Raw genomic sequence first — 24,392 nt, 5'->3', positions numbered from 1 at the left:
CAGCATTTGTTATTGGTTGATTTCTTAATGCTAGCCATTCTTACTGGGGTAAGGTGGAATCTCAGTGTTGTTTTAATTTACATTTCTTGAATGACTAAAGATGTTGAATATTTTCTCATGTATTTATTTGCAATTTGTTTTTTTTTTTGTTTTGTTTTGTTTTGTTTTTCTCCGGTACCGGGAACCGAACTCACGACCTTGCACTTCCCAGGCAAGCGCTTTGCCGCTGAGCTAAATCCCCAGCCCCTTATTTGCAATTTGTATTTCATTATCTGAGAAGTGTGTATTCATCTCAACTTCCCATTTTTGGGTAGGTCTTTGAATTTGGGGGGAGCTGACATATTTTAATTCTTTGTATGTTCTAGATAGAAGCCCTTTGTCTGAGGGACAGTCAGCTAGAATTTTTTCCAAGTTTGTGGGTTTTGTTTCTTCACTTCTAAAGAAATCACCAGCAGAGTAAAAAGATCTTTACATTTTAATAGATGTAAAGCTGAGATTAAGAGAATAAGTACTTCCTAGTTTAGGAGTGGCAGGCATGTCAGGGTGGCCTCACATGAAAGAGGGATGATGCTCTTTCTGGTGTCTTGTAAGGACACTAATCTCATTCATGAGACATTCACCATTGTGGTCTCAGCAAAACCTGCCTAAAATCCACAGATCTACCTTCTAATGCCATCGTGTTCAGCTTCAATGTTTTAGCATATGAATTTGGAGTAGGAGCACAAGCTTTCAGTTCATGATATTGTACTGGACGTAAGGACACTCAAGATTTTCAGTAAAGATCTCTGTGGTCTCTATACAGGCTTATGTCCCAAAACTACCAAAATGTTCTTGCCTTCATTTTTGCCATTGAAGAGATCAACAGAAATCCTCATCTTTTACCCAACATATCTCTGGGCTATGAGTCCCATAATTCCTTGCACAGTCATGGGAATATATTGAAGAATATCCTCATTTTGCACACAGGACAGGATGAGATCCCAAACTACATTTGTAGGCAAGGAAACAAGTCTATAGCACTATTAACGGGGACATCAGCTATAACAGCTGCTCAAACTGGACCACTGCTGGAGCTCTACAAGTTTCCACAGGTGAGGGCAGGGGCTGGGTGAGGTGAAGTCGTATCTCCTCTCTTACTTATCTCAGGTTCCTAGGTTTGTGTGTCACTTAACGCATAAAATCCCAATGTGTATGTACAAAGAAATTGAAGGATTGCCCAAACTTTCTGTGTATCAGCAGCGAAGTGGGAGAGGGCAAAGCAAAATGTTTCCTGAAACTCAGAATCTGATCAATAATTTTAAAGAATAAACCTGCAGTAAGTGCAATGACTTTAGACGGGAAGAACATGTACCTTCTTGGTAACACTCCTCATGATTAGGATTGCCTTTACATCACTTCCGATTTTCTTTTCAGCTGACCTTTGGCTCTTTTGATCCGATCCTGAGTGATGATGACCAATTTCCTTCCCTCTATCAAATGGCCCCAAAGGACACATCCCTGGCCCTCGGCATGGTCTCCTTGATGCTCCATTTCCGCTGGACCTGGGTGGGACTGGTCATCACAGAAGGTGCAAAAGGGCTGCAGTTTCTCTCAGATGTGAGAGCAGAGATGGGCAGAAGCAGAGTCTGTGTGGCATTTGTGAAAATCATCACAAGTGTGACTGTGTCATACTACTTTCAACAACAACAGCACGATTTCATCACCCGGGAAACTCCTCCTGTGTATGTAGTTATCATTTACTACGATCCTGAGAGCATAAATGATGTAAACTATAACATAGGGCTCCACATAGTGACATGGAGAGTCTGGGTGACAAACTCACAGTGGCACGCTGACCTGACTGGGAAAAATTTCATTCTTGACTCGTTCCACGGGACTCTCATTTTTTCAAGTCAACATAAGGAGATTTCTGGTTTTAAAAAGTTTATCCAGACAGTGAATCCTTCCAGTTACCCAGAAGACATTTTCTTACAGCAGCTTTGGTACTGGCACTTCCACTGCTCACTGTCTGATTCTGGCTGTGTACTGGAGAACTGTATACCCAATGCCTCTCTGGCATGGTTACCGGTGAATCGTTTTGACACGGCCATGAGTGATGCGAGTTACAACATATACAATGCTGTGTATGCGGTGGCCCACGCCCTCCACGAGATGCTCCTGCAACAAGTTCAAAAGCAGCCCGTGAGGAGTGGGGAAGCATTAGTGATTTCTCCCTGGAAGGTATGCAGTTTCCCTTCCTTTGCATGATTTGCACTTTCTTCTAGGTACTTTCTTACAAAATTCTACATGTGCTATAAGAAAGTACTCTACTTTAGAAAGCTTTTTCAAAATACAAGACATTCTGTACTGTTTTTTGTTTTTAATTGAGCATATGTTTGTCATATATAATAATTACATTTATCATGGAGAATTGATTCATATATGTAGCACATCTAGAACATCTTTTTATTTTAAGAAATAAAAGAAGGAAAACACATTAAGAAACAGACATCCACTTACAAAATAGCATAAGAACAATACAAACAAAACGGAGTTACAGATAAAGTTGTAGGAAATTAACAATAGTTGTTGTATTACTTATAGATATCTTCAAAGTGGTTTCTCAGGAAAACAGAGGCATATAAGATTGATCAAACAAGTAATCATTAACTGTTCCTTTCTGTAGAGCAATAGAAGACACTAGTACAGCTATGTTAGCTATCCTGTTAATACATACATAATTTCCCCTTCTTTCCCTTCTCTTTTCCCACACCCCAGTTGCCCTTTAGTTTTGAGCATTTTCCTTTCGTTTCACAATATCTATCATACCTTCTAGTTTTTATTCACTGTTTCAGGTCTTACACTAGTGAGACAGAGAGGTGCTTACACATGCAGGTCTGATTTATTTCACTTATGAGTGTGGTCTCTAGTTGTGACCATTTACCTATAAAAGCGTAGAGTTGATCTTTCTTTATAGGTGAGTAATATTCCATTACATAAAAGTACCACAATTTTTTCATCCAATCCTCAGTTGGTGGACATTTGGGTTGCTTCCACAGCTTAGCAATTACAATTTGTGCTGCTGTGAACATAGGTGCACATATATTGTTGTGATATGATGTTTTTAGATCTTCTGGGAAAATACCCAGCAGGGGGATAGCTGGGTTGAATGGGATCTCTAGACCTAGTTTGCTGAGGAATCTCCAAACTGATTTCCACAGTGTTTTCACCAGTCTGCATTCCCACCAGCAGTGGAGAAGGGTTCCTATTTCTCCACAGCCTTGCCAGCATTTGTTATTGGTTGATTTCTTAATGCTAGCCATTCTTACTGGGGTAAGGTGGAATTTCAGTGTTGTTTTAATTTGCGTTTCTTGAGTGACTAGTGATGTGGAACATTTTTCTCATGTATTTATTTGCCATTTGTATTTCCTTATCTGAGAAGTGTGTATCATCTCAGCTGCCCATTTTTTTTTAATTTTAAAAATAAAAGGAGGAAAATATTAACAGACAGACAACATTTTACAAAATAGCAAAAGAACAGTACAGACAGTATGGCGTTACAAACAGAGTGGTAGGGAATTAACAATGCTTGTTGTATTACATATTGATATCTTCAAAGTGGTTTCTCATGAAAAGGGATATAGACATACAAAGCTGATCAACCAAGGCCTCATTGACAGTTTCTTTCAGCAAAGAAATACAAACAGTAGAACAGCCATGTTAACTATCTTGCATATACATACATACAAACTTTCTCCTTCTTTCCCTTCTCTTTTCCCATATCCCAGTTACCCTTTACCTTTGAGTGCTTTCCTATCAATTCACAATGTCTATCATATCTCCTAGTTTAAATTAACTCTTTCAGGCTTTACACTAGAGAAACAATGCGGTGTTTGCACATGTGTGTTTGATTTATTTCACTTATGAGTATGGTCTCTAGTTGTGACCATTTACCTATAAAAGCCTCCAGTTGATCTTTCTTTACAGCTGAGTAATATTCCATTCTATAAAAGTACCACAATTTTCTTATCCAGTCCTCAATGGATGGACATTTGGGTTGCTTCCACATTTTAGCAATTACAAATTGTGCTGCTATGAACATAGGTGCACATACATCACTGTGATATGATGTTTTTAGAACTTCTGGGAAAATACCCAGCAGGAGGATTCAGCTGCCCAGTTTTGGATTGGATCTTTGAATTTGGAGGGGTGATGTTTTTTAATTCTTTATATATTCTAGATAGAATACCTTTGTCTGAAGGACAATCAGCTAGAAGTTTTTCCCAGTTTGTGGGTTTCATCTTGAACATCTTGATCATTTTTACTTCCCTTTTCCCCTGGACTCCACTGTCTCTCCTTCCTTGGGCCCCCTTCCCACCTCAGCAGGCCCATCACTGTTCCAAAAAGCACCTCCCTTTGCCTTACCATCTCACTTTGTTTTTGCTCTTTTCATTACTCATATATAGTGTCTCTCATATTAGAGTAGATAAGTGATATTTAATCTTTGGTGTTTAATTTATTTCACCTATTATTACAGACTTTAGTTCCATCCATTTTCTTACAAACAACTCCAATTTATCCTGCATTTAGTTTGCATAGTACTCTTGTGTGCACATTTTGTTTATGCTATGTTTTGCCACCTTTGTCATTTGATTCTAGAAACTTTTAAATTTCTTCTGTGACCCACTCACTATTCAAGAGTGCATTAGTTTTCCTGTGTTTGTGTAGTTTTCTAGTTTCTTTTGCTGTTGATTTGTAGTTTCCTTGCATTATCAACTGAGAGTATGCATGGGACTTTTTCATCTCTTTTGTATTTATTTCTTAACATGCTTTATGGTCTGAGACATGGTCTACTTTGGAGAAAGTTCTGGGTTCTGCTAAGAAAAATATAGACTCTGTTGTTGAATGCCACATTCTGTAGATATCTGTTAAATAAATATGTTCAATACTGTAGTTCAGGTCAGGCATGGTGGTGCACACTTGTAATCCTAGCACTCAGGGTGATGAGGCAGGAAGACTGCTATGAGTTTGAGGCCCATCTGGGCTATAGTGAGTTCAAAGCTAGCCCAAACTACATAGTGAGATCCTATCTCAAAAAAATACTTTGGCTGGGGATTTAGCTCTGCGGCACAGTGCCTGCCTGGCAAGTGCAACGTCGAGTTTAATTCCTGGTACCGGAAAAAAAAAAAAAAAAACCAAAAAAGAAAAAAAAAATTAAAACAATACTTTGGTGTGGTAACAGAAAATTGTCCCCCCCGCTAGCCAACATAGTTCAGTTTCTTAGCTGCACAGGTAATAGTTACTATTCCTGTTGCAGTTGCTTCTGCTTCTGAGAAAAGGCTGGTCATGTGATGCATAGCTGATCACTATGATGCACATTGTGTAAACCAGTCCCCAACTGACAAGCCATTCTGCCTCTGTACTTCCTGCTTGTTTATCTCATGTAGGCCCTAGACCACCAGAGATCAGGGCCTGATATTCTTGGAATGATCCTGATCAGTGCTTGTTGATGTAAATAAATCTACCTCCAAATTCTGGGTGTCATTTTGGTGTTTCTGCTTGCTCTTGCATCTGGTGCACCAGCTGGGAAGGCTGACCATGATGACCTCTTTGTTCACTAGTTACGGCCCTTGCAGATAGAGCAAGAACCTCTCCATGTCCCAATGGGAAGGCATGCCCAACGTTTCTTGAGTCCCCTCAGAGGTTTGGTGGAGGATTCCATGTTCCTTGCTTGAGCAGCTCACATCAAACCCCAAAGGGAAGATGCAATCTGTCTGTGTGTCTGTCTGTCTTCTTGCATTCCTGATTCCAGTAAGAACCCAGAGGGCACCCCAGTTAGTCAGTCTGTCAGTCTTGCTCAGTTCTAGCAGAAGAAGAACTTGGTTAAGCCTTGTTAGTTAAGGCCACCCTCAAGGGAAGCGGGGTTGGAATGTCTAACCCCTGAGCACCTCCTGAGTGACTGTGTGAGTGAGGGGACCAGACAGCATAATCAACGGGCTGCTCCCTGTGTGCACCAAGACTGGGAAGCTCTGGCCATGGTGGTCGATTGGGCCCTCACCTCTGGTTCTGTGGTGATTGACACATATCGTCATATCGTCCTTAGCTGAGTCATGCCTAAGTCCCTGTGAGGGGCACTGCCAGGCAGGCCTCTGAATGGTCTCTCTCTGAGGGGCACCCACCCTTTGTTTGTTGTCCCATCATTCAAAGGCACACAGCACATACATAGGAAGTCAGAGATGGGAACTAACTCGTCAAAAGCCATAGTCCCTGGCTGCAGAAAAAAAAGGCTTTTGTGGAGTTACAAGTGAGGTGGTTATTCCCCGCACCCCTAGCATGCCTGTGGGCCCTGGGCTCAACCCTGGACATCTTCCAGAACCCCAGTGAGCCATCCCTGCCCCTCCCCAACCAGCATGGGAGGCAGGTGGAGCCCCAGGCACCTTCTGGGGCCTCAGTGGCCACTCCCTGCACCCAAGATCCCCATGGAAGCTGGGCTGAACCCGACATCTTCAGGAGCTCTGGTGAGCTGCCTCCGCACCTCCCCCAATGGTGTGTGAGACAGGTGGACCCCCAGACACTTTCTGGGGCCTCAGTGGTTATTCCCAGCATGATCTGCACCCCCATGGGAGCCCATCTGAAACCCAGAGTCAACAGCCTTGGAGACTCCCCCCTCCCCCCTCCCCTGCTGGTGTGGGTCCTGGGCAACATCTGAAGCCTTGGTGCCCATGACCTGTATCCTGCTTCCCCTTGTGGAAGCTGGGATGAACCCCAGACAGCCTCAGGAACTCCAGTGAGCCCCCCTTATCCCACACATGCCTAGGAGCCAACTGAATGCACGAAAGTTTCGTGAGCATCTGGGACCCCGCCTTGCCCCCACAGCCCAGCACAGGAGCCACACTGAGCACACTGGGCACTGAGGACCTTTGGACCCTCGCCCTGCCACTCCCTGTGGGAGTGGGGCTCAGCTCCAGGGAACCTCTGGATCTTCAAAAATGACACAATGAAGGAACAAAATGCAATCTCAGACCTCTACACCACCCAGAACAAGTCCAGAGGACACTGACACAGGAGAATTTGGAAGTCATACATGTGAAATTTCTGAAATGATAGCAACTGAAGTAAAGAAAAACCCCATCAGGTCATAGAAGACATCAGATCAGAAATAATCTCTCAGGTAAAAAAGGAAATGACAGCAATAATGAAAGAATTGTTCAGCATATCCAAAGAAGACATTGATAAGAAAATAGAGGAGCATAGACAACTCATGGAAACCTTGAGTGAGCAATGTAGAAAAGAACTAGAATGTATGCAACAGATTCAAGCAGATATCCAGGAAACTAAAAATTCCAGAGGCTGGGGATTTAGCTCAGTGGCAAAGTGCCTGCCTGGCAAGCACAGGTCGTGAGTTTGATTCCTGGTACTGGAAGAAAAGCAAGCAAACAAACAAAATTCCACAAAAGCTGTCAGAACCACCTGAACAAAGTTGAAGATAGGCTTTCAGACTTTGAACTCAGCATTGCCACTAACAAACGTGAAAGGAAGGATCTCTTAAAAACAACAAGGAACCAGGAAATAATAATTCAACAACTGCAAGATGAAGCAAAGAAAAACAATGTCAGATTAGTAGGTATCAATGAAACCACAGGTGTCAACACAAATGACATAAAAATACTATTTGCAGAAATAATAGCAGAAAATTTCCTAGGCATGGATAAAGAATTGGACATACAGATAAGTGAAGCATTTAGAACTCCAATTAACCAAATAACCAAAATAAATCTACACCTAGGCATAGAGTGATCAAGATCCCAGAAACTCAACAAAAGATCAGAATATTAAAAGATGTTAAAGAAAATAAACAGATCACTGATAAAGGAAAGCCAATCAGAATCATGGCAGATTTCTCCACATAAACCATCAAGTCAAGAAGAGCTTGGAGTGAAGTATTTCAGGTACTGAAAGAAAACAACTTCCAAACCAGATTGATGTACCCTATAAAACTCTCTTTCAAATTTAATGGAGAAATAAAATATTTTCACGATGTTATGATTTGTGTCTGGGTGTCCCCCCCAAAGACACATGCACTCATGGGGTGGTGTTTTAGAGTTTATGATTGATTCATGGTCCAATGTTGGAATTACAGATGTGAGTGCTACACCTACTCTGGGGCTGGTAGTTTGCATTACAATGTAGGGGAGAGAAAAAGGCTGTTTGCTGCTGCTCCTCCCTTTTGCTTTTGTTGCTTTGACTATCTTCTACTGCCAGGAACAGTTGCTCTCTGCCACATGCCACTCTGCTTTGGAGTCAGCCAAGTATGGACTGAAACCTCCACAGACTGTGAGCTAAATAAACCTTTCCTTCCTTTCTTAATTTTGGGTGTTGGGTATTTTGTCTCAGCAATGAGAGAAAAGTAAACAAGACAAAATTTGGTACCAGAGGAGTGGGGTCATTGCTGTGACTATACCTGATCATGTGGTTCAAGAGCTCTTGGAAATAGCTTTATGGGAAGTGTTTGGAAAGGTTTGGAGATGTTGCTAGAAAGAGAACAGCTGGAATGCTTTCAGCTGTTCCGTATGGGAAATTCTGGTCAGAGCTCAGAAGACCAAAAGTCTGATAGAAATCCTGCTGGTAAAGACTGGGTTCAGGAGGTTTTTCCTGAGAAGAACTGCATTGGGTGCTGGACTCCAGATGGTGTATGTTATGGTTTGGCAGAAAGTTTGTCTGCATTTTGCTTGTGTCCAGAGACTTTGCCTGACACTGAGATTAAGGGCAGTGGACTGATTAATCTGGCAGAAGAAATTTCCAGGCAGCCGAATGTTGGGGCAGTGACATGGCTATTGTTGAGGGCTTTTAGCAAGATTTATGTTGAGAATCAAGAGCAAAGAGCCCAGCAGGATGATTTAAAATGTTGTGAGCTTGGGAAGAAAGGAAGCTCCAGTAAAGCTGTGGATTGCAAAGATAAATCTGATGAGATCTCCATTGCCGAGGAGAAACAAGAGAATAGAAAAGATGGCTGGAAGGCATCACAAGAAGCAGAAAGTCTTCACCCTTTGCAGCATTAAAACTGCAAAGGTGAAAGACCTTGCCTTGAGGTACCCTACCCTAATGGAATTAGCAGACTTTACAGAGTATTCCATCCAACAGCATCAGAATACACATTCTTCTCATCTGCACATAGGATGTTCTCTAAGGACATGCTTAAGTAAACGCAAAAGAATGAAATTATCCCATGTATACTATCAGGCCATAGTGCAATGAAATTGGAAATTAAAGATGTAAGCAGTCAAAAAAACTCTACAAACAGTTGGAAATTAAATAGTAGCCTCCTGAACAACCAGTGGGTCACAGATGAAATCAAAGAAGAAATTAAACACTATTTACAATCAAATGGAAATGTAGATACAAGTTACAGGAATCTGTTGGACACAATGAAAGCAATTCTAGGAGGAAAATTTATAGCAGTGAATTCCCACCTCGGGAAAACAGAACGAGCACAAATAAACAATCTTATGATGCACCTCAAGATTCTAGAAAAAGATCGTGTCAAACTCAAAGCTCAAAGAGGATAGGAAATTATAAAGCTCAGGGCAGAGATTAATGCAATGGAGACTAAATAAACAGTAGAAATAATTAATGAATCAAAGAGTTGGTTCTTTGAAAGAATAAATAAAATAGATAAACCCCTACCCAATCTTATCAAAAAAAAGGAAAGAAAAACCGAAATACATGCAATAAGGAATGAAAGGGGTGGAATCACTACAGATCCTGAAGAAATTCAGATCAGTACTGCCTACTTTGAAAATCTTTACTCTCAAAGGATGGAAAGCACAGAGCAAATGGACAGATTTCTAGATACCTATGAATTACCAAAGCTAAATGAAGAAGATATAAAAATCCTGAATAACTCAATATCAGCTGGTAAAATTGAGAATGTAATAAAAAACTTGCCAATGAAGAAAAGCCCGAGTCCTGATGGACTCACAGCTGAATTCTACAGGAAATTTAGAGAAGATTTATCACCAGTTCTTCTCAAACTCTTTAATGAAATTGAGAGGGAAGGAATTCTCCCCAACTCATTCATGGATGCAAGTATTATCCTGATACTAAAAGCAGAGAAAGACCCAATCAAAAAAGAGAACTACAGCCCAATCTCTTTAATAAACATAGATGCAAAAATTCTCGTTTTTTTTCCAGTACTGGATATAAAGTCAATGCTCAAAAATCAATAGCATTCCTGTACACAAACAACAAACAAACTGAGAGAGAAAATAGTAAAATCATACCATTCATAATAGCATCTAAAAAGATGAAGTACTTAGAAATCAATCTAACAAAGAAGTAAAAGGTCTATACAGTGAAAAATACAGTACTCTGAATAAAGAGATCAAAGAGCATATCAGAAAATGGAAAGTTATTCCTTGCTCATGGATAGGAAGAACCAACATTGTGAAAATGGCCATACTCCCAAAATTGTTGTACAGATTCAATGCAATCCCAATTAAATTATCATTAGTATACTTCTAAGATCTAGAAAACACATTCCTAAAATTCATCTGGAACCAAAAGAGGCTTAGAGTAGCCAAAGCAATCCTAGGAAGCAAAGGCAAGGCAGGAGACAGCTCACTCTGAAGAGATGACCACTCAAGACCCTGTTCTGGTCACTCTGGGTACTGACCAGTCCATGCAGAGCTGAAGCCTGAGGATATGGTTCACAAGATTACTCCCCTTAACTTTTGTGTCTTTTCAGGCTGCTTACCCCAGACCTTGCTTCCCCACCCTCTGCTACTCCTATGCACTTTTGGGCTTATAGTTTATCCTTTAACTTTCAGTTTATTTTTGTTCGTTGGTTTTTTTTTTCTCTTTTTGAGTTTTTATTTTGCATGGATGAGATGTGCTTCACATATGAAACACACAGTTAACTTTTTAAAAATTTAATTTGCCACTCTCATCTGATTGGAGCAATAGGTCCATTTATCTCAAGAGGCAATATTGAAAAGTATTTGCTATATCCTATCACTTCATAGTTTTTTCTTCGCTGATTCCTCTTTATTTTCCAATCTGTTTAACTACCTTTGTGGTTGAATGTATTCTTTCCTTTACACTCATTGGTGATGTGGATATCACTGTCTCTATCTAGGATTTCCTGGAGTACTTTCTGTAATGCTGCTTTGGTGCTTATGACTTTTAGTTTTAAAGGATGTCAATGCTCTGCCCATGTGTTTACAAGAACAAAAATGTTAAATTTACCATGAAGTTTTTAAAGAAAACAGGAAAAACTAATTTCTTTATTTTTCTAAGTCATGCTAAGCACTGGAGTGGATACATTAGATGAAATTTCTCATTGAATTCTCTAATTCCTTTTGGTATTCATGGCCTACTCTTGCAGGAATGCTCTGGGAACAGTTGGAAAGAAAATAGCCACATGACACTTTGACTTCAAAGGCTAGTGTTGTGTAACATTCACATTTGCTGTCTATTTACTTTGACTTGGATGGAATTTTTTTCTTGAAGCTGACTGATATTTTAGGAACATTATGATACTTTATTCCTACATAGGCTTTTGCTTATTCTACTTCACTGGATTCCTGTGTCAAAGTTCCATTATGAAAGAAGGATTAAAGACATATATGAACTATACCACATTCAGGTTTTCTAATTTCTAAGACTATTTCATTGGAGAATGATGTATCTCTTTCAGCTGCACTCCTTTCTGAGGAACATCCAGTTTAACAACAGTGCTGGAGACCAAGTGAATTTGGAAAAGAAAGTAAACCTGGACACAAAGTTTGACATTCTCAACTTTTGGAATTTTCCAGAAGGTCTTAGACTTAAGGTGAAAGTAGGGGAGTTCTCCCCTTGTGTTGCACACGGGCAACAACTGTCTTTATCTGAGGAGATGATACAGTGGGCTATAGGAAGTACAGAGGTATGTGGGAGTTGATCATGATGCATTTCAGGAAATATGGATCCTAAAGTCTGGCTGTGAGATTAGTGCCTTCACCCTCAGTCAGGGAATGGTCACATATGAACACTGAATTCACTTTTTAATGTAAAGACTTTCTTGCTTATCCACTTTTCTTATAAATGGGAAAGAAAAACATTCACTGAACTATGCTTTTGTAAATATTCATGTATTTATCATTAAATATAGTGTTTCATGAGATCATTAGAGTTATGTGGTTATACAAGTTGTCTATCATTCTAGTTATAAAAGATTAAGTAAATGTCTGAGAAGTAACCAGCACACACCTGGTTTTCCCCAGACTCCCCACTCTGTGTGCGCTGAGAGTTGTCCTCCCGGATTCAGGAAATCCCCTCAGGAGGGAAAGGCTTCCTGCTGTTTTGATTGCACTGCTTGCTCAGAGAATGAGATCACCAATGACACAGGTAAGAGTGTGCTCTATGGGCAGACCCTCCATCTATCTTCTGTGCCCCTCCATCCATGAAGTGACAAAGGAAAGTCTTATCTACACAGCAATCCATTTAGTTGCTGTACTCAGTACCATTGCTCTTTGCAAAAACACGCTGTCTGCTGAATTACACTTTGAGTTTTAATTTTTTCTTCAGTTTAAGTTTCACAAGAGTGACCCTAGGGATGCTCTGTCACTGAGCTGCCTCTCCAGCCCTTTTCATTTTGTTCCTTTGAGATAGCGGCGCGTTAAGTTTTCTATTCTGTCCTCAAACTCATGACTCTTGCCTCATTCTCCTGGGTAGCGAAGATTAGAAGCATGTGGTGCCACATTTGGCTTCTTTGGTTCGTTTTTCTAGATCCACTGAAAGAATTATGTTCCTAAGTAAACCTCTATATTCCAGCCTACAATTTCTGGATTCCAACTCTAGTATGAAATTTAGCAGAGCTATTAAGCACAGACACTTTACCTTTAAAAATCCATTTATATCACAGAGAAGAAAATGACCCAGCATCTCCTTACATTGCTTGTGCTCAGCACTGCCCCTGCCACAGAACTTGTGTGCAGGTAGTTTATCTTTGGTGTAATATTTGGACTTTTTTGAATAGTGTGCTCATTGCCACAGTTTTACTTCTGCTTTCCTGGAATTCACAGGAGAGTCGGGGAGACAACAGATGATGACAGGAATTAAGATTAATGCCACAGAGCTGCAGTAAGGATGTGGACATGCACTATCAAGTTTAGCAAATGACAATCCCTATATTTGGGGGAGGATGCCATAGATATTTTACAAAGGGAATAGCATCAGTACTGTCAGAAGAATGGTGTGAAAGAAATTCGCATTGTTTTTAACACAGTGGAAAAATGGAATTTTCCACTTTGTGTAATATTTTACAGCCCTAAACTAAGGTTCAATACTATTAAACAACACAAAGCAAATGGGAATGAGGTTTGGGACATGATGTAAAACAGGTATAGAAAATCAATATTGAAGATTTTTAAATACCATAGTTACAACTTGGAAGTACTTAAATTCATAATAATGGATCATGATATAGTACAATCACCTTTCTATGGAAAATTTTCTACTATATTTTTGAGGCACATATGTGTTTTTACTTCACAACAGAATTAGCACAATTATCACTTTGTTTTGAAGTATATTAAGATTGACTATATAATATACTATATATATTCATACAGATTGGTGATAAGGTACTTTCATGTGTGTGTTACATGTGCACATACAGAGAGCTATAGACCCTGAATATTAATCTCTACCTGCTTCTGGTTTAAGACATGTTCTTCTCAGTAATCTCTAATTTATAGATGATATCAAAGCAGTAGAAAGTATAATTGAGAATATTACCTATCAAAACTTGTGGGATGAAGTTAAAATTAACTTTAAAGACAACTGTGTGTCTTATATATGCATATATATTATTAGATACTTTTAAATGAAAAAACTAAAGTGTTTAAAGTGCTCATCAAAAACTACAAAAAGAAGAACATATTAAACACAGAAAATATAAGATGGAAGTAATATGATCATAATTTTATTTTTTGGGTAGTTATCTTTTTTAATTAATTAAGCTTATTGCTATATTTTAGATATACACGATGATCACATTCATCATAGGAAATTTGTACCTGTACATCATAGATCTTGATTCTTCTTTTTTTCCCATTCTCCTACCCTCCCTTCAATGCCTCTTCCCCTCCTTATTTACAGAAGCTTTGCCTCCATTTCTCTTTTTGTTTTCTTTTCCCTTCCTTCCTTTCTCTACTCCCCCAGTTCTCCTTCCCATTTGAACATTTTTATCCTATTTCACAATATATCTTATACATTTTGGTACTTATTTACACATGCAGTTTCTCATACCAGAGAAACAACAGGATATTTAGATAAAGCATGTTTGGGGCCAGGGATATAGCTCAGTGGTGTAAGTACCTGCCTGGCAAGTGCAAGGTCGTGAGTTCAATTCCTGGTACCAGAAAAAAAAGATCATAAAAGATAAAGCATGTTCATTTATGGAAAAGCTCAATCATGGAAAGATATTAGAGCATTCCAAGTTGGTCTACTGGTACAATCTTATTTAAGTCCACATATAATATGCCTTGTGATAAAAGTGACAATCTGCTATAGAGCAAGAGATCTTATTTTACCAGACATAAAGTACTATTGATCTTATTTATTTCCCTGGAACTTAATCAGCGATATGGGTTTATCAAAATTGATCACACGTTGATAATTACATACCTAGGGCATGTTTTATAAAGGCTCAGTTTAGTTAGCAAGATCTTTTAAAAGTGCCTTCTTGTCTTGGTTACTTTTCTCTCATCGCTGAGACAAAATACCTAATGCCCAAAATTCAGGAAGGAAAGGTTTATTTAGCTCACAGTTCGTGGCGGTTTCAGTCTATAACCAGCTGGCTCCGAGGCAGAGTGGCATGGTACAGGAGCAACACTTCAAGGCGGCACAAGACAGCAAAAGCAGCGAGAGCAAAAATGGCGAGGGAGCAAGCTTCCTTCCCCCTTATACTGTACATCGGCGACCCGCCCACGCCCACGCCATGTCTGTGCCCTCCTCCTGCACAGGCTCACATGTATATAAAGTGAAGACCCTGACGCCCTGCTCAGTCACATAGCTAACCTTCCATACTTCTTAAACTGACAGGGTGAACAACGTCCCAGAGCGGGAAGGGCGTGTCCTTCTCACCCCAGCATGTAGAACTGCTGAGTCTCTTAGCCAAGCCTCTAGACTCAAGTTGACACAAAGTATCAACCATAACACTTGTGTATATAGAAAGATGCTCTTATGAATATGGCAGATAAGGAGGAGAATAAATGTTGTCATTCACTACACCGTAACAAAGATGGGCAGGATTAATTGGGAATTACTCCCTATATAAAAGTTCCTACTTGTGTCTTATAAAACAGAGAAGAAAAATTTGGCTCAACAAATCCAATGAGCTTCTTTGGGTAGTAGGGTGAATAACAGAGAAGTATTAAACCTAGGTTGATGACAATATTCTTTTCTCACTAGATATGGAGCAGTGCGTGAGGTGTCCAGATCATCAGTATGCCAACATTGAACAAAACCACTGCCTGCAAAAGTCTGTGACTTTTCTGGCTTATGAAGACCCCGTGGGGAAGATCCTGGCTGGCACCGCCCTTAGTCTCACTGTCCTCACAGCTGCTGTCCTTGGCCTCTTTGTGAAGCACCGAGACACTCCCATCGTCAAGGCCAACAACCGGGCTCTCAGTTACACCCTGCTCATCTCCCTCACCTGCTGCTTCCTCTGCTCCTTGCTCTTCATTGGCTGGCCCAGCACAGCCACCTGCATCCTGCAGCAGACCTCATTTGCAGTCGTGTTCACTGTGGCTGTTTCCACCGTCTTGGCCAAAACCATTACTGTGGTGCTGGCCTTTAAGGTCACTGCTCCAGGCAGAAGGATGAGGCAGTTGCTGGTATCAGGGGCACCAAACTATATCATCCCCATCTGCTCCCTCATCCAACTCACTCTCTGTGGAGTCTGGATGGGGACAAATCCACCCTACATTGACACAGACGCTCACTCTGAACATGGCCACATCATCATCGTGTGCAACAAGGGCTCCCTCACTGCCTTCTACTGTGTGCTGGGATACCTGGGCTCCCTGGCCCTGGCGAGCTTCACCGTGGCTTTCCTGGCCAGGAACCTGCCCGACACGTTCAATGAAGCCAAGTTCCTGACGTTCAGCATGCTGGTGTTCTGCAGCGTGTGGGTCACCTTCCTCCCCGTGTACCACAGCACCAAGGGGAAGGTCATGGTGGCCATGGAGGTCTTCTCCATCTTGGCCTCCGGTGCGGGGCTGCTGGGCTGCATCTTTGCCCCCAAGTGCTACGTTATTTTGATAAGACCAGAGAGGAATTCTCTGCATGGATTCAGAGACAAAACACATTCTAGGAGAAAGAAGACATATTAAGTTAAAAAAATACTTTCTCTAAAATACATAGAGGGTCTGAGGTAGTTCTGCATCCTTTTTCTTGTCAGATATTGGAGTATGAGATTTATATTAATAACAATGACTATTCTTTCTCTAATAGTCTTCTAGTCACTACTACCTTTTCAATTTGAATTTTCTTCTGGATTTTTTTATTCTGTTAAATCTTTAATGGACATTATTATATATCCAATTTTGTTGTTATTCACTTTGTTTCATTTTCCACTTGAATTTCTCATTATTTTTACCAATTTAAATACAATTTTATCTATACATCATAATTCAAAATCCCCTAATGTATTTCCCTAAATTTTGTTTCTCTTCAAAAGTACCATTCTTTTTATATGCTTATAACAGTACATTGTGACAGCTAGTTGTGTATTCTTTGTCACATTTATTTTTGCAACATTCCCAAGGTGACTTTTGCTGTATTTCTTTGACATATGGTCTTTAGAATTCTAGAATTGGCTGATCATATGCTGTAAAAAGTACTCTGAATTTACAAAGGCAAGGTATTGTGTTTACACATTAAATTTGGAGAAAATTTTTAGTGAGATTTTTCTATCCATAAAGTGATATATATTGCCACTTCTATTGTTTGACTATCCTTTATTAATGTGAGATTTGTGTCTATGTATTATCTTCTTCTGAACATATTCTGTATACATATGAAGTCTATGCATGTGCAATACTATTTCTTGTCATATTTCTTTATCGGAGACCCTTTCTATGGTTCCAGTTACGGGGGACTCCTGCAGTGAGTCCCTAATCTCTTGCCAGTTGTTACGGCACAAGATGAGATAAAAGAGCAAGAGGCAAAACAGGGGTGCAGCAGGACCTGGGATGAGTATTGCTCTCAGGGAGCAAAAGGCCATGAGACAGCCAGAACCTTGGTATTTACTCATTACACTTGTGCCAAGAACACTGGGTGAAGGGCAATGTTTGTTTCTGGGGACAGTAATGACCACCAGGGGCTAGTAGGAACAAGGCGTTCTCGCAAGGACAATGACAAGACGGGGCAACAAGGAAACTGTAGTTTCCCCAGGTGCCTTATCGTCCTCAGCAGGTCTTACCGTGTCCTGTGAGTGCCACAGCAGTCACTAGCCCTAGGGCTTCCAGTTGTGACCAGAAAAGAGCAGAGCGGTCAGTGACTTCACTAGCACTTTACCCTGGAAAAGCTAAAGACAAAGGCATGGTCCTGATTACTGAGTGGCACTGACACCGAGAGAGCTATGGCTCAGGCAGTTGCAGGTGCAGGGCATGTTCCAACCTGGAGCAGAACGGTAGGTAGCTCAGGCAGTGCCAAAGCAGGCTTTCTTGTAGATCGCCAAACCACTGAGAAGTTCTGTGCCTGTGCGATCTCCTGTCCCCTGCACATCCTTCCAGGACATGCACTGCCCGCCCCTCCTGAGTGTGTTCCTCATTCCTTCTCAACAAACCCTACTTGTGACTGCCATGAACACACGGTGTTCAGGGTGGCACTTTTGGTGACCAAGACAGTGGCCATCAAATGTCAGTGCTGCCTGCTGCGGTGTGAGCACTTTGAATGCCCGACCTCACTTAGACTCTGCACCCATCTCCTGAGGGGGAGCTGCTGTCGGGACAGGGCCAGATGAAGGAATCGAGGCTGCTTAGCTGCTCGGATCCCTGGCTAAGAATGGGGTGCAGATCTGCAAGTGACTGACAGTGGCCCGTGTGACAGGGTGCCCCCGAGGAAAGGGCCCCTGAGGAAACTGACCACACAGGAGCTAAACACAACTAGGTTGCCAGTCAACCCAAGCTAGATTGTGATTATAAGGGCACTTATAGAGTAGTAGACTTGTAGGCACTTTACAGCAAAAGTTAGAAATCAATCAGAGCCTGTTACCACAGGCTCCTACAGCCTGCCGTGTAGCTAGTGTTCTAAATTCAGCTCTAAGCCTTGACTATTTGGTCTCAGCTGTTTTCCATCAATGTGACAGGTCAAGCTGATTGAGTTTCCTTTAATTAAGAAAATATGCCTTGACTCCAGCCTGTCCCAAGGCTGTCATGTTTGGGGAAAGACTGGCCCAATCAAGTAACACTTAACTCTGCCCACCCCACACGTTACCCTCTCCCCCTTCCCAGAATGATAATTCTGCCTTATAATATGTGACATAATTCTTGTATTCCATGTACTCAATCATGGAGTAACCTCTTATCAGTTTTGTACCTCTCCCTTGCAAATCATATTTAAACTGAACTCAAAACTGACTCTGGGCCAGTGATTTGAAAACTCAGTTTTCCTTGGCCCACCAGCTTTACAAATAGAAGTCTGTCTTCTGAGCTTCTCAGTGCAAAGCGGAGTTCCTTTAGTCTTCCTTTAGCCTGTTATCTGGAAGAGGATCAGTGTGTGCAATGAAAAAGCATGGATCCTTATGGAGAGACTTCCCGGTCCTCATCTTGGTCTGGGAAGTTTATATTTGTAACCCCATGGAAAAGTTATTGGAATCCTATTGAGTTAATTCCAATCTACCCCTCCCAGTGCAACCCAGGCATAAATAAAGACACAATAATTTGTCCAGAATGGTGGGGAGTCAAGGGGTCCTGAGTCTGGCCATGATGATGGCTAACTGGAACAAAACACTTGACCCAGAATGAACCCAGATTTTATTAATTCTTGAAGAAGAGAGTGGTTTAAGGATGAGAGATTGTGCGAATGGCAGGAAGTTCGTGATTGCCATGAGCTCAGCTAAGTAGGCGGTCTGAAATCACTTGTGCAATATGCAGAGAGAAAGACATGCAGAATGAATAATCTGCAAACACAGCTGAGGTAGTATGTGATGTTTTAGGGGTCGGTGGTTCAGTTCTGATGTGCAATCTTCCATACCCTGGGAAGACAGCCTCTTATTTTGAGGCTTAATCAAAGCTGAAGGCATGCAGCATGGCTCTCCGTCCCACCTCGCCTTGGCTCACACGTTTTATTTGGGAGCTATGGGGGTTGGGTCAACACTGCCCTGTCATCTTTGCTTCAAGGACTACATATCAGCACCTCAGCTGGATTGGTCTGCATTGCTTAAAACCAATTGAAGGGATAAGAGAACCTCCTAGCCAGCTCTGTGCATATCAACATGGAAATGGGGCCAAGTTTAGCTAAAATGGAGATAATTGCTCTTCTTTCAAGGAGAGTCATCCAGGTCATCCTCCACAGATACTGGAAAAATAAATGCCTGAATGATATCAGAGATGATAAAAATTCCAAAACTAGGAGGCTGCCTGCAGAAGGCTGTCACCCCTAAGGAAAAGAAGAAAAACCAGGTGCTGGTCTCATTGGCCTGACAGGAAGCAAAGCTTACCAGGACTAGGCCAGGCTCCATCCCCTCAGACACCCGGAAGTCCATGGTCACAACAAAGAGCAGGGGCCAGTTCATGGACTGTTTGGTAGATGACAGAATTAGACACTCAGTAATGACACAGCCCACTGACTCATGATCCAAAAATTACGTGGAGCTCTGAGATTGCATCTTAGTCCTTCGTCTTCTCGTGTTTGATGCCGGTGGCAGAACGCTCAGTCTCCCTCTTCCCGGGCTGCTCAGCAAATGTCGCTAGTGTCCCTAGCTTTCCTGGTGGTCAGGCTTGCCCCTCAGTGTCCGCTGACATGCGCTGCTTATCTGGGGTCTTCCGGCAGATGGTGACGTGTACCTAGCTCTGCCAGGTCTCAGACGGGAGCTGTGACATCAGCTGATGGCAGACTGACTGACCCAGTGTCCCCTCACAGCTCAGGGCACGAGCGTGACCCAGGAGCAGGCGGCACTGGTGGTCCAATCATGGACCAGTGGTGCTGTGTCCCCAGGCAGTTCTGGGTGCAGGTAGAACCCGCACACGAATCGCAGGGTCAGCAGTTTGTGGACCACCTGATTCTGTGTCTCCAGGCGGCTCAGCGTGCGCACAGAAGCCAGACATGGGCTGCGCTGGTGGTGATCCAGACCACCTGTGTCTTTGATCTTCAGGATGTCAGGGCACAAGTAAAGCCCAGATGTGAACCACGATGCCGGCAGTTTGTTGACCGCCTACTCTAGTACCTCAGGCGGCGCAGGGCATGTGCAGGGAGGGCCCGAACATGAACCCCGGTGTTAGCAGCTCATGGGCCTTCTGGGTCAGGATGTCTTGTCTGTACCGGGTGCACGGAGGGCGGAGACTCAGACTGTAATGGCGGCAGGATCGTGGGTCCCCTGCTCTCAGGTCTTTCATTATTGACATCATTTCTTTTTTTCCCTGGAAGATTATTTCTGATACACTTTCTTCTGTGGCCTGATAGAGTTGTTCTTTCCTTCAGCTGCGATCATTTCAGAGATATCAGGTGTGTGACTTCCAAGTTTTCCTATGCTGATGTCTCCTGGCCTTGCTCCGGGTGGGACTGAGTTCTGAGGTTGCATTTTGCTCTTACGTCTTGTCATTTTGGATGTCAGAGGGAAAGCGCTGAGCCTCACCTTCCTAGGCAGCTCAGCGAAGGTCTCTAGGGACCCTAGTTCTCCTGGGTGTCAGACTTAGACCAAGATGGTAGAGGGCAGTGGACCACTGGGTCCGGGATCCCCAGGCGGTTGGTGGGGCATGCGGCTCAGACCACAACTGCCATGGTAGGGGAACAATGGCCTTCATTACCAGGGTCTCCAGGCCGTTGATGAAAAGTGTGCAGGCCTCAGCCATGAACCCAGGGGTGGCTGGACAGGGGCCACCACTCTGGTGTCTGCGGGCAGCTGGTTGAGGGAGGATGGGCCTCATCCGTCAACCGAGAGGTCCACAGAGCTCAGGCTGCCCCTGTACTGCTGCGGTGTCCACAGCAGCTGATGGGACACACACATGGGCCTCAGCTGCCAGTCAAAATGTCGGAGGAGCTCAGGTCACCTCACCAGTGTCTGCAGGCAGCTGGTCAGGAGCCTGCGGGCCTCACCCGCCAACCAAGACATCTGCAGAGCTTGGGCTGCCCCTGTCCCGCTCTAATGTTAACTTTCTTTTTTTTCCTGTAAAACAGTATTTATTATTATTAATAATAAATGTTCCTATTGTACATTGCTAGACAGTGGTCTTTCAGTATCCATCGTGTTTGAGTACAGTCTATACACATTCTCGTGTTTATTTTAAATAATCTCCATACTACTTATAATATCTAATGCAATGCAAATGCTATATAAATAATTGTTATATTGCTTTGGGAACATTTCAAAAAATGCTTGGTTCAGACACAATTTTTTTCACATATTTTCAATCCATGGTTGGTTGGATCTGCAGATGAAGAGCCGGAAGTAACGGAGTTACTTGTACAGAGAATTAAGGCTTTTGTGTGTGTGTGTATATGTGTGCGTGCACACGAGCTCTTGTATCCTGTGACCTTGCTAAACTCTGGGGTTTTGAAGAATCTTTGGGACAATCATGGTGTCTGTCAATGGAAACAGTTTTATTTCTTCTTTCTCAGTCTCCTCCTCTGTTACTTCCTTTTGTTGCCATATTAGTGCTGACCAGGATTTCCAGTAAAATACCGAACTGGAGAAAGGTTAAGAGTAGACATTCTTGCCTTGTTCTCATTCATGGAAGAAAACCTTTATTCCTTCACCTTTAAGTATGATGTTACCTGTAGTTTGTTTTCTTTATGTTTTTCTTTTCAAGAACAGTGCAATTTAATTTCCTATTTTTTTGAGGATTTCTGCAGTATGTTCATGAGGTAAGTTGGTCCATAGTTTTCTTTTTCCTTTGTTTTGCCTTTATTGTTTACTGTTGTCTGGCTTAGATGATCAGGTTGATTCTCCTTCATAAAGAAAGGTGGAAAGGGTTTCATCATCTAAGTTCTGATCCACTGGACCGACCGCTACCCAGGGTCCTTGGTCCAGTTTTCCCACTATCAGTAGGTGGGGAAAACATCACGCTGAAGTCCAGCGGGTCGCTCAGCTCCCTGCAGGTCCCGATCTCGGCCGTGCGCTGCTGTTGCGGGTTCATCGTTGGCCTCTTCTCGCAGGTCCCAGGCAGAGGGACGCGGCTGAGCGAGGGACCCGAGGCCCCGCGTGGGAGCCGGCGCGGAAAAGGGGTCACGGGGCGCCGGGCTCCTCTAACGTTAACTTTCTTAAAAAGGGAGTGTTTACTTTTCAAATTCTGCTTTACTTAAAAATTTCCTAGTACAGTGAATTTCTATTTTACAAACAACTGGTCTATAAATTAATTCAGACACTATATATTGGTATATTTTTCTTTATATCTCTTTTGTATATCTCTTTATATATCTTTTGTATATCTTCCTGTATATCTCTTTTGGGATATTTGTATAAATCCACCTTTTTTTTTTTTTGAGACAGGGTCTCACTATGTAGCCCAGGCTGGCCTTTAACTTTCTATGTAGCCCGGGCTGGCCTTGAACTCACAGCGATTTTCCTATCTCAGCCTCTTGACCTTTCTTTTCTATTTCTGTCCCTTTGGATGTGTTCTTTCAAAATAAAAGAGATTTTTCAGAAAGATCAAAATCAATAGTATTTGTTGTTTATTAATCTTTATTCTTACTGATGTAAGGAGGAATCTCATGGTTTTGATTTGCATTTATATAACAGACAAATGTTCTGAAGACTATTAGTTTAAGTTTATTTGTACATATTAAATATACATAATGATCATATCATCATAGGGAATTTGTCTGTGTACATGACATAATTTGATTCCTCTTTCCCCTTCCCCTCTTCTCCCTTCAACCCCTTTCCACACCCTATTTACAAAGCTTTGCTTTCATTTTATCCTTTTAAATCATTTTTTCCTTTCCCTTGCTTCCTTTTCCCCTTCCCCTACTCTAGTTCCTTTTTGCTTTTGAACAGTTTCTTCACATTTTACAATATCTGCTTTACATTTTGGTCCTGATTTATTCTTTCAGTTTCTAATACCAGGGAGACTGTGTGATGTGTACACATGTGAGTCCTATTTATTTCACTTAAGAGGATGGTCTCAGATTGCACCCATTTACCTAGAAAAGTCTGTCAAGTTTACCCTTCTTTATGGCTAAGCTGTACTCCACTGTATAAAAGACCACATATTTTTTATGCATTCCTCAGTTGGCATTTGAGTTGCTTCAAAGATCTAGCTACTCTTCTACAAATTGTGCTGCTATAACATTGGTGCACACATATTGCTATGGTATGATGTATTTAATCCTTCTGGGAAGACACCCAGAAGGGGAATAGCTGGGTTGAATGGAATCTCTAATGGTAGCTTTTTGAGGAATCTCCAGACTGATTTCCACAGTGGTGGCACCAGTCTACACTCCCACCAACAGTAGAAAAGGGGTCCTTTTTCCCCACAGCCTGTCCAGCATTTGTTACTGGTTGATTTCTTGATTATAGCCTTTATTTGTGGAGTGAGACAGAATTAAATGTATTTATTGTCCTTTTGCATTTCTTCTTCTGAGGAGTGTCTATTCATTTCAATTGCCCATTCATGTTCTGCCTGTTATTTGGGGCAATCTAATTATTTTTGAAATCTTGATTGTTCAAGGAGTAGATGGGAAATCATTTTTTTTTGTTGTTCTATGGATTATGTCTACACTATCTTTTTGTTCCTTTCCTTTGCAAAAACATTTTAATTTGATGTACACCTTTAATGGAAGCTTAGTATTATTTCTTGTGAAACTGAGGTTTTCATTAGGAAGTTCTTACATATGTGCAAGTCTTCCAGGGAAGACTTATCAAGTTTTCCTGCTGGAGATTCAGCTACACAAGCAGCCACCATTTATGAGCAGAAGATACTAACAGTGACCCTCATTATAGACCTTTTAACTTTTATTTTGCTGCATTTCACTGACATGTAGGAGATGAATCTCATGATAAATATTTCAGAGACATGGAGTAGTTTCTTTTAGAGGTTTTACAAATTAGAGCATCAGAGGCCCCAGAGCTCAGACCCATCCTACCAGTTAGTCTAACAGGAATGAGGGGGCCCAGGGCATACTCTGCCTTCTCCCTCTGGCCAGACTGTCATCTCCATGGAGGAGCCCTGGGTAACCATGACTGTGGAGGAACAAGAAAACAGCCT

The 24,392-nt window shown here is 41.8% G+C and overlaps 1 protein-coding gene across 1 annotated transcript; it reads left to right on the top strand.

The window, feature by feature from the left end:
- The first annotated feature begins 803 nt into the window (after positions 1-803).
- Positions 804-16,355, top strand: LOC102024157 (vomeronasal type-2 receptor 116-like). The gene is made up of 5 exons (XM_013507187.1): positions 804-1,091; positions 1,414-2,220; positions 11,675-11,902; positions 12,240-12,363; positions 15,433-16,355. Exons 1-5 carry the CDS (start codon positions 807-809, stop codon positions 16,353-16,355), a joined length of 2,367 nt encoding a protein of 788 aa, XP_013362641.1. The 5' UTR covers positions 804-806.
- The last annotated feature ends 8,037 nt before the right edge of the window (positions 16,356-24,392 follow it).

This window comes from Chinchilla lanigera, unplaced genomic scaffold, assembly GCF_000276665.1.
Source record: "Chinchilla lanigera isolate Chin_1 unplaced genomic scaffold, ChiLan1.0 scaffold00123, whole genome shotgun sequence".
Taxonomy (NCBI): Eukaryota; Metazoa; Chordata; class Mammalia; order Rodentia; family Chinchillidae; genus Chinchilla; species Chinchilla lanigera.
Note: the sequence above shows the minus strand (reverse complement) of the source record. Positions and strands in the feature narration are given on the sequence as shown.

Bases quoted from the DNA above. Each gene is read 5' to 3' on its own strand.
- LOC102024157 (XM_013507187.1), top strand. From the start codon at position 807: ATGTCCCAAAACTACCAAAATGTTCTTGCCTTCATTTTTGCCATTGAA. The intron at 11,903-12,239 runs GTATGTGGGAGT...GGTTTTCCCCAG, and splicing joins GGGCTATAGGAAGTACAGAG to ACTCCCCACTCTGTGTGCGC. The intron at 12,364-15,432 runs GTAAGAGTGTGC...TTTTCTCACTAG, and splicing joins TGAGATCACCAATGACACAG to ATATGGAGCAGTGCGTGAGG.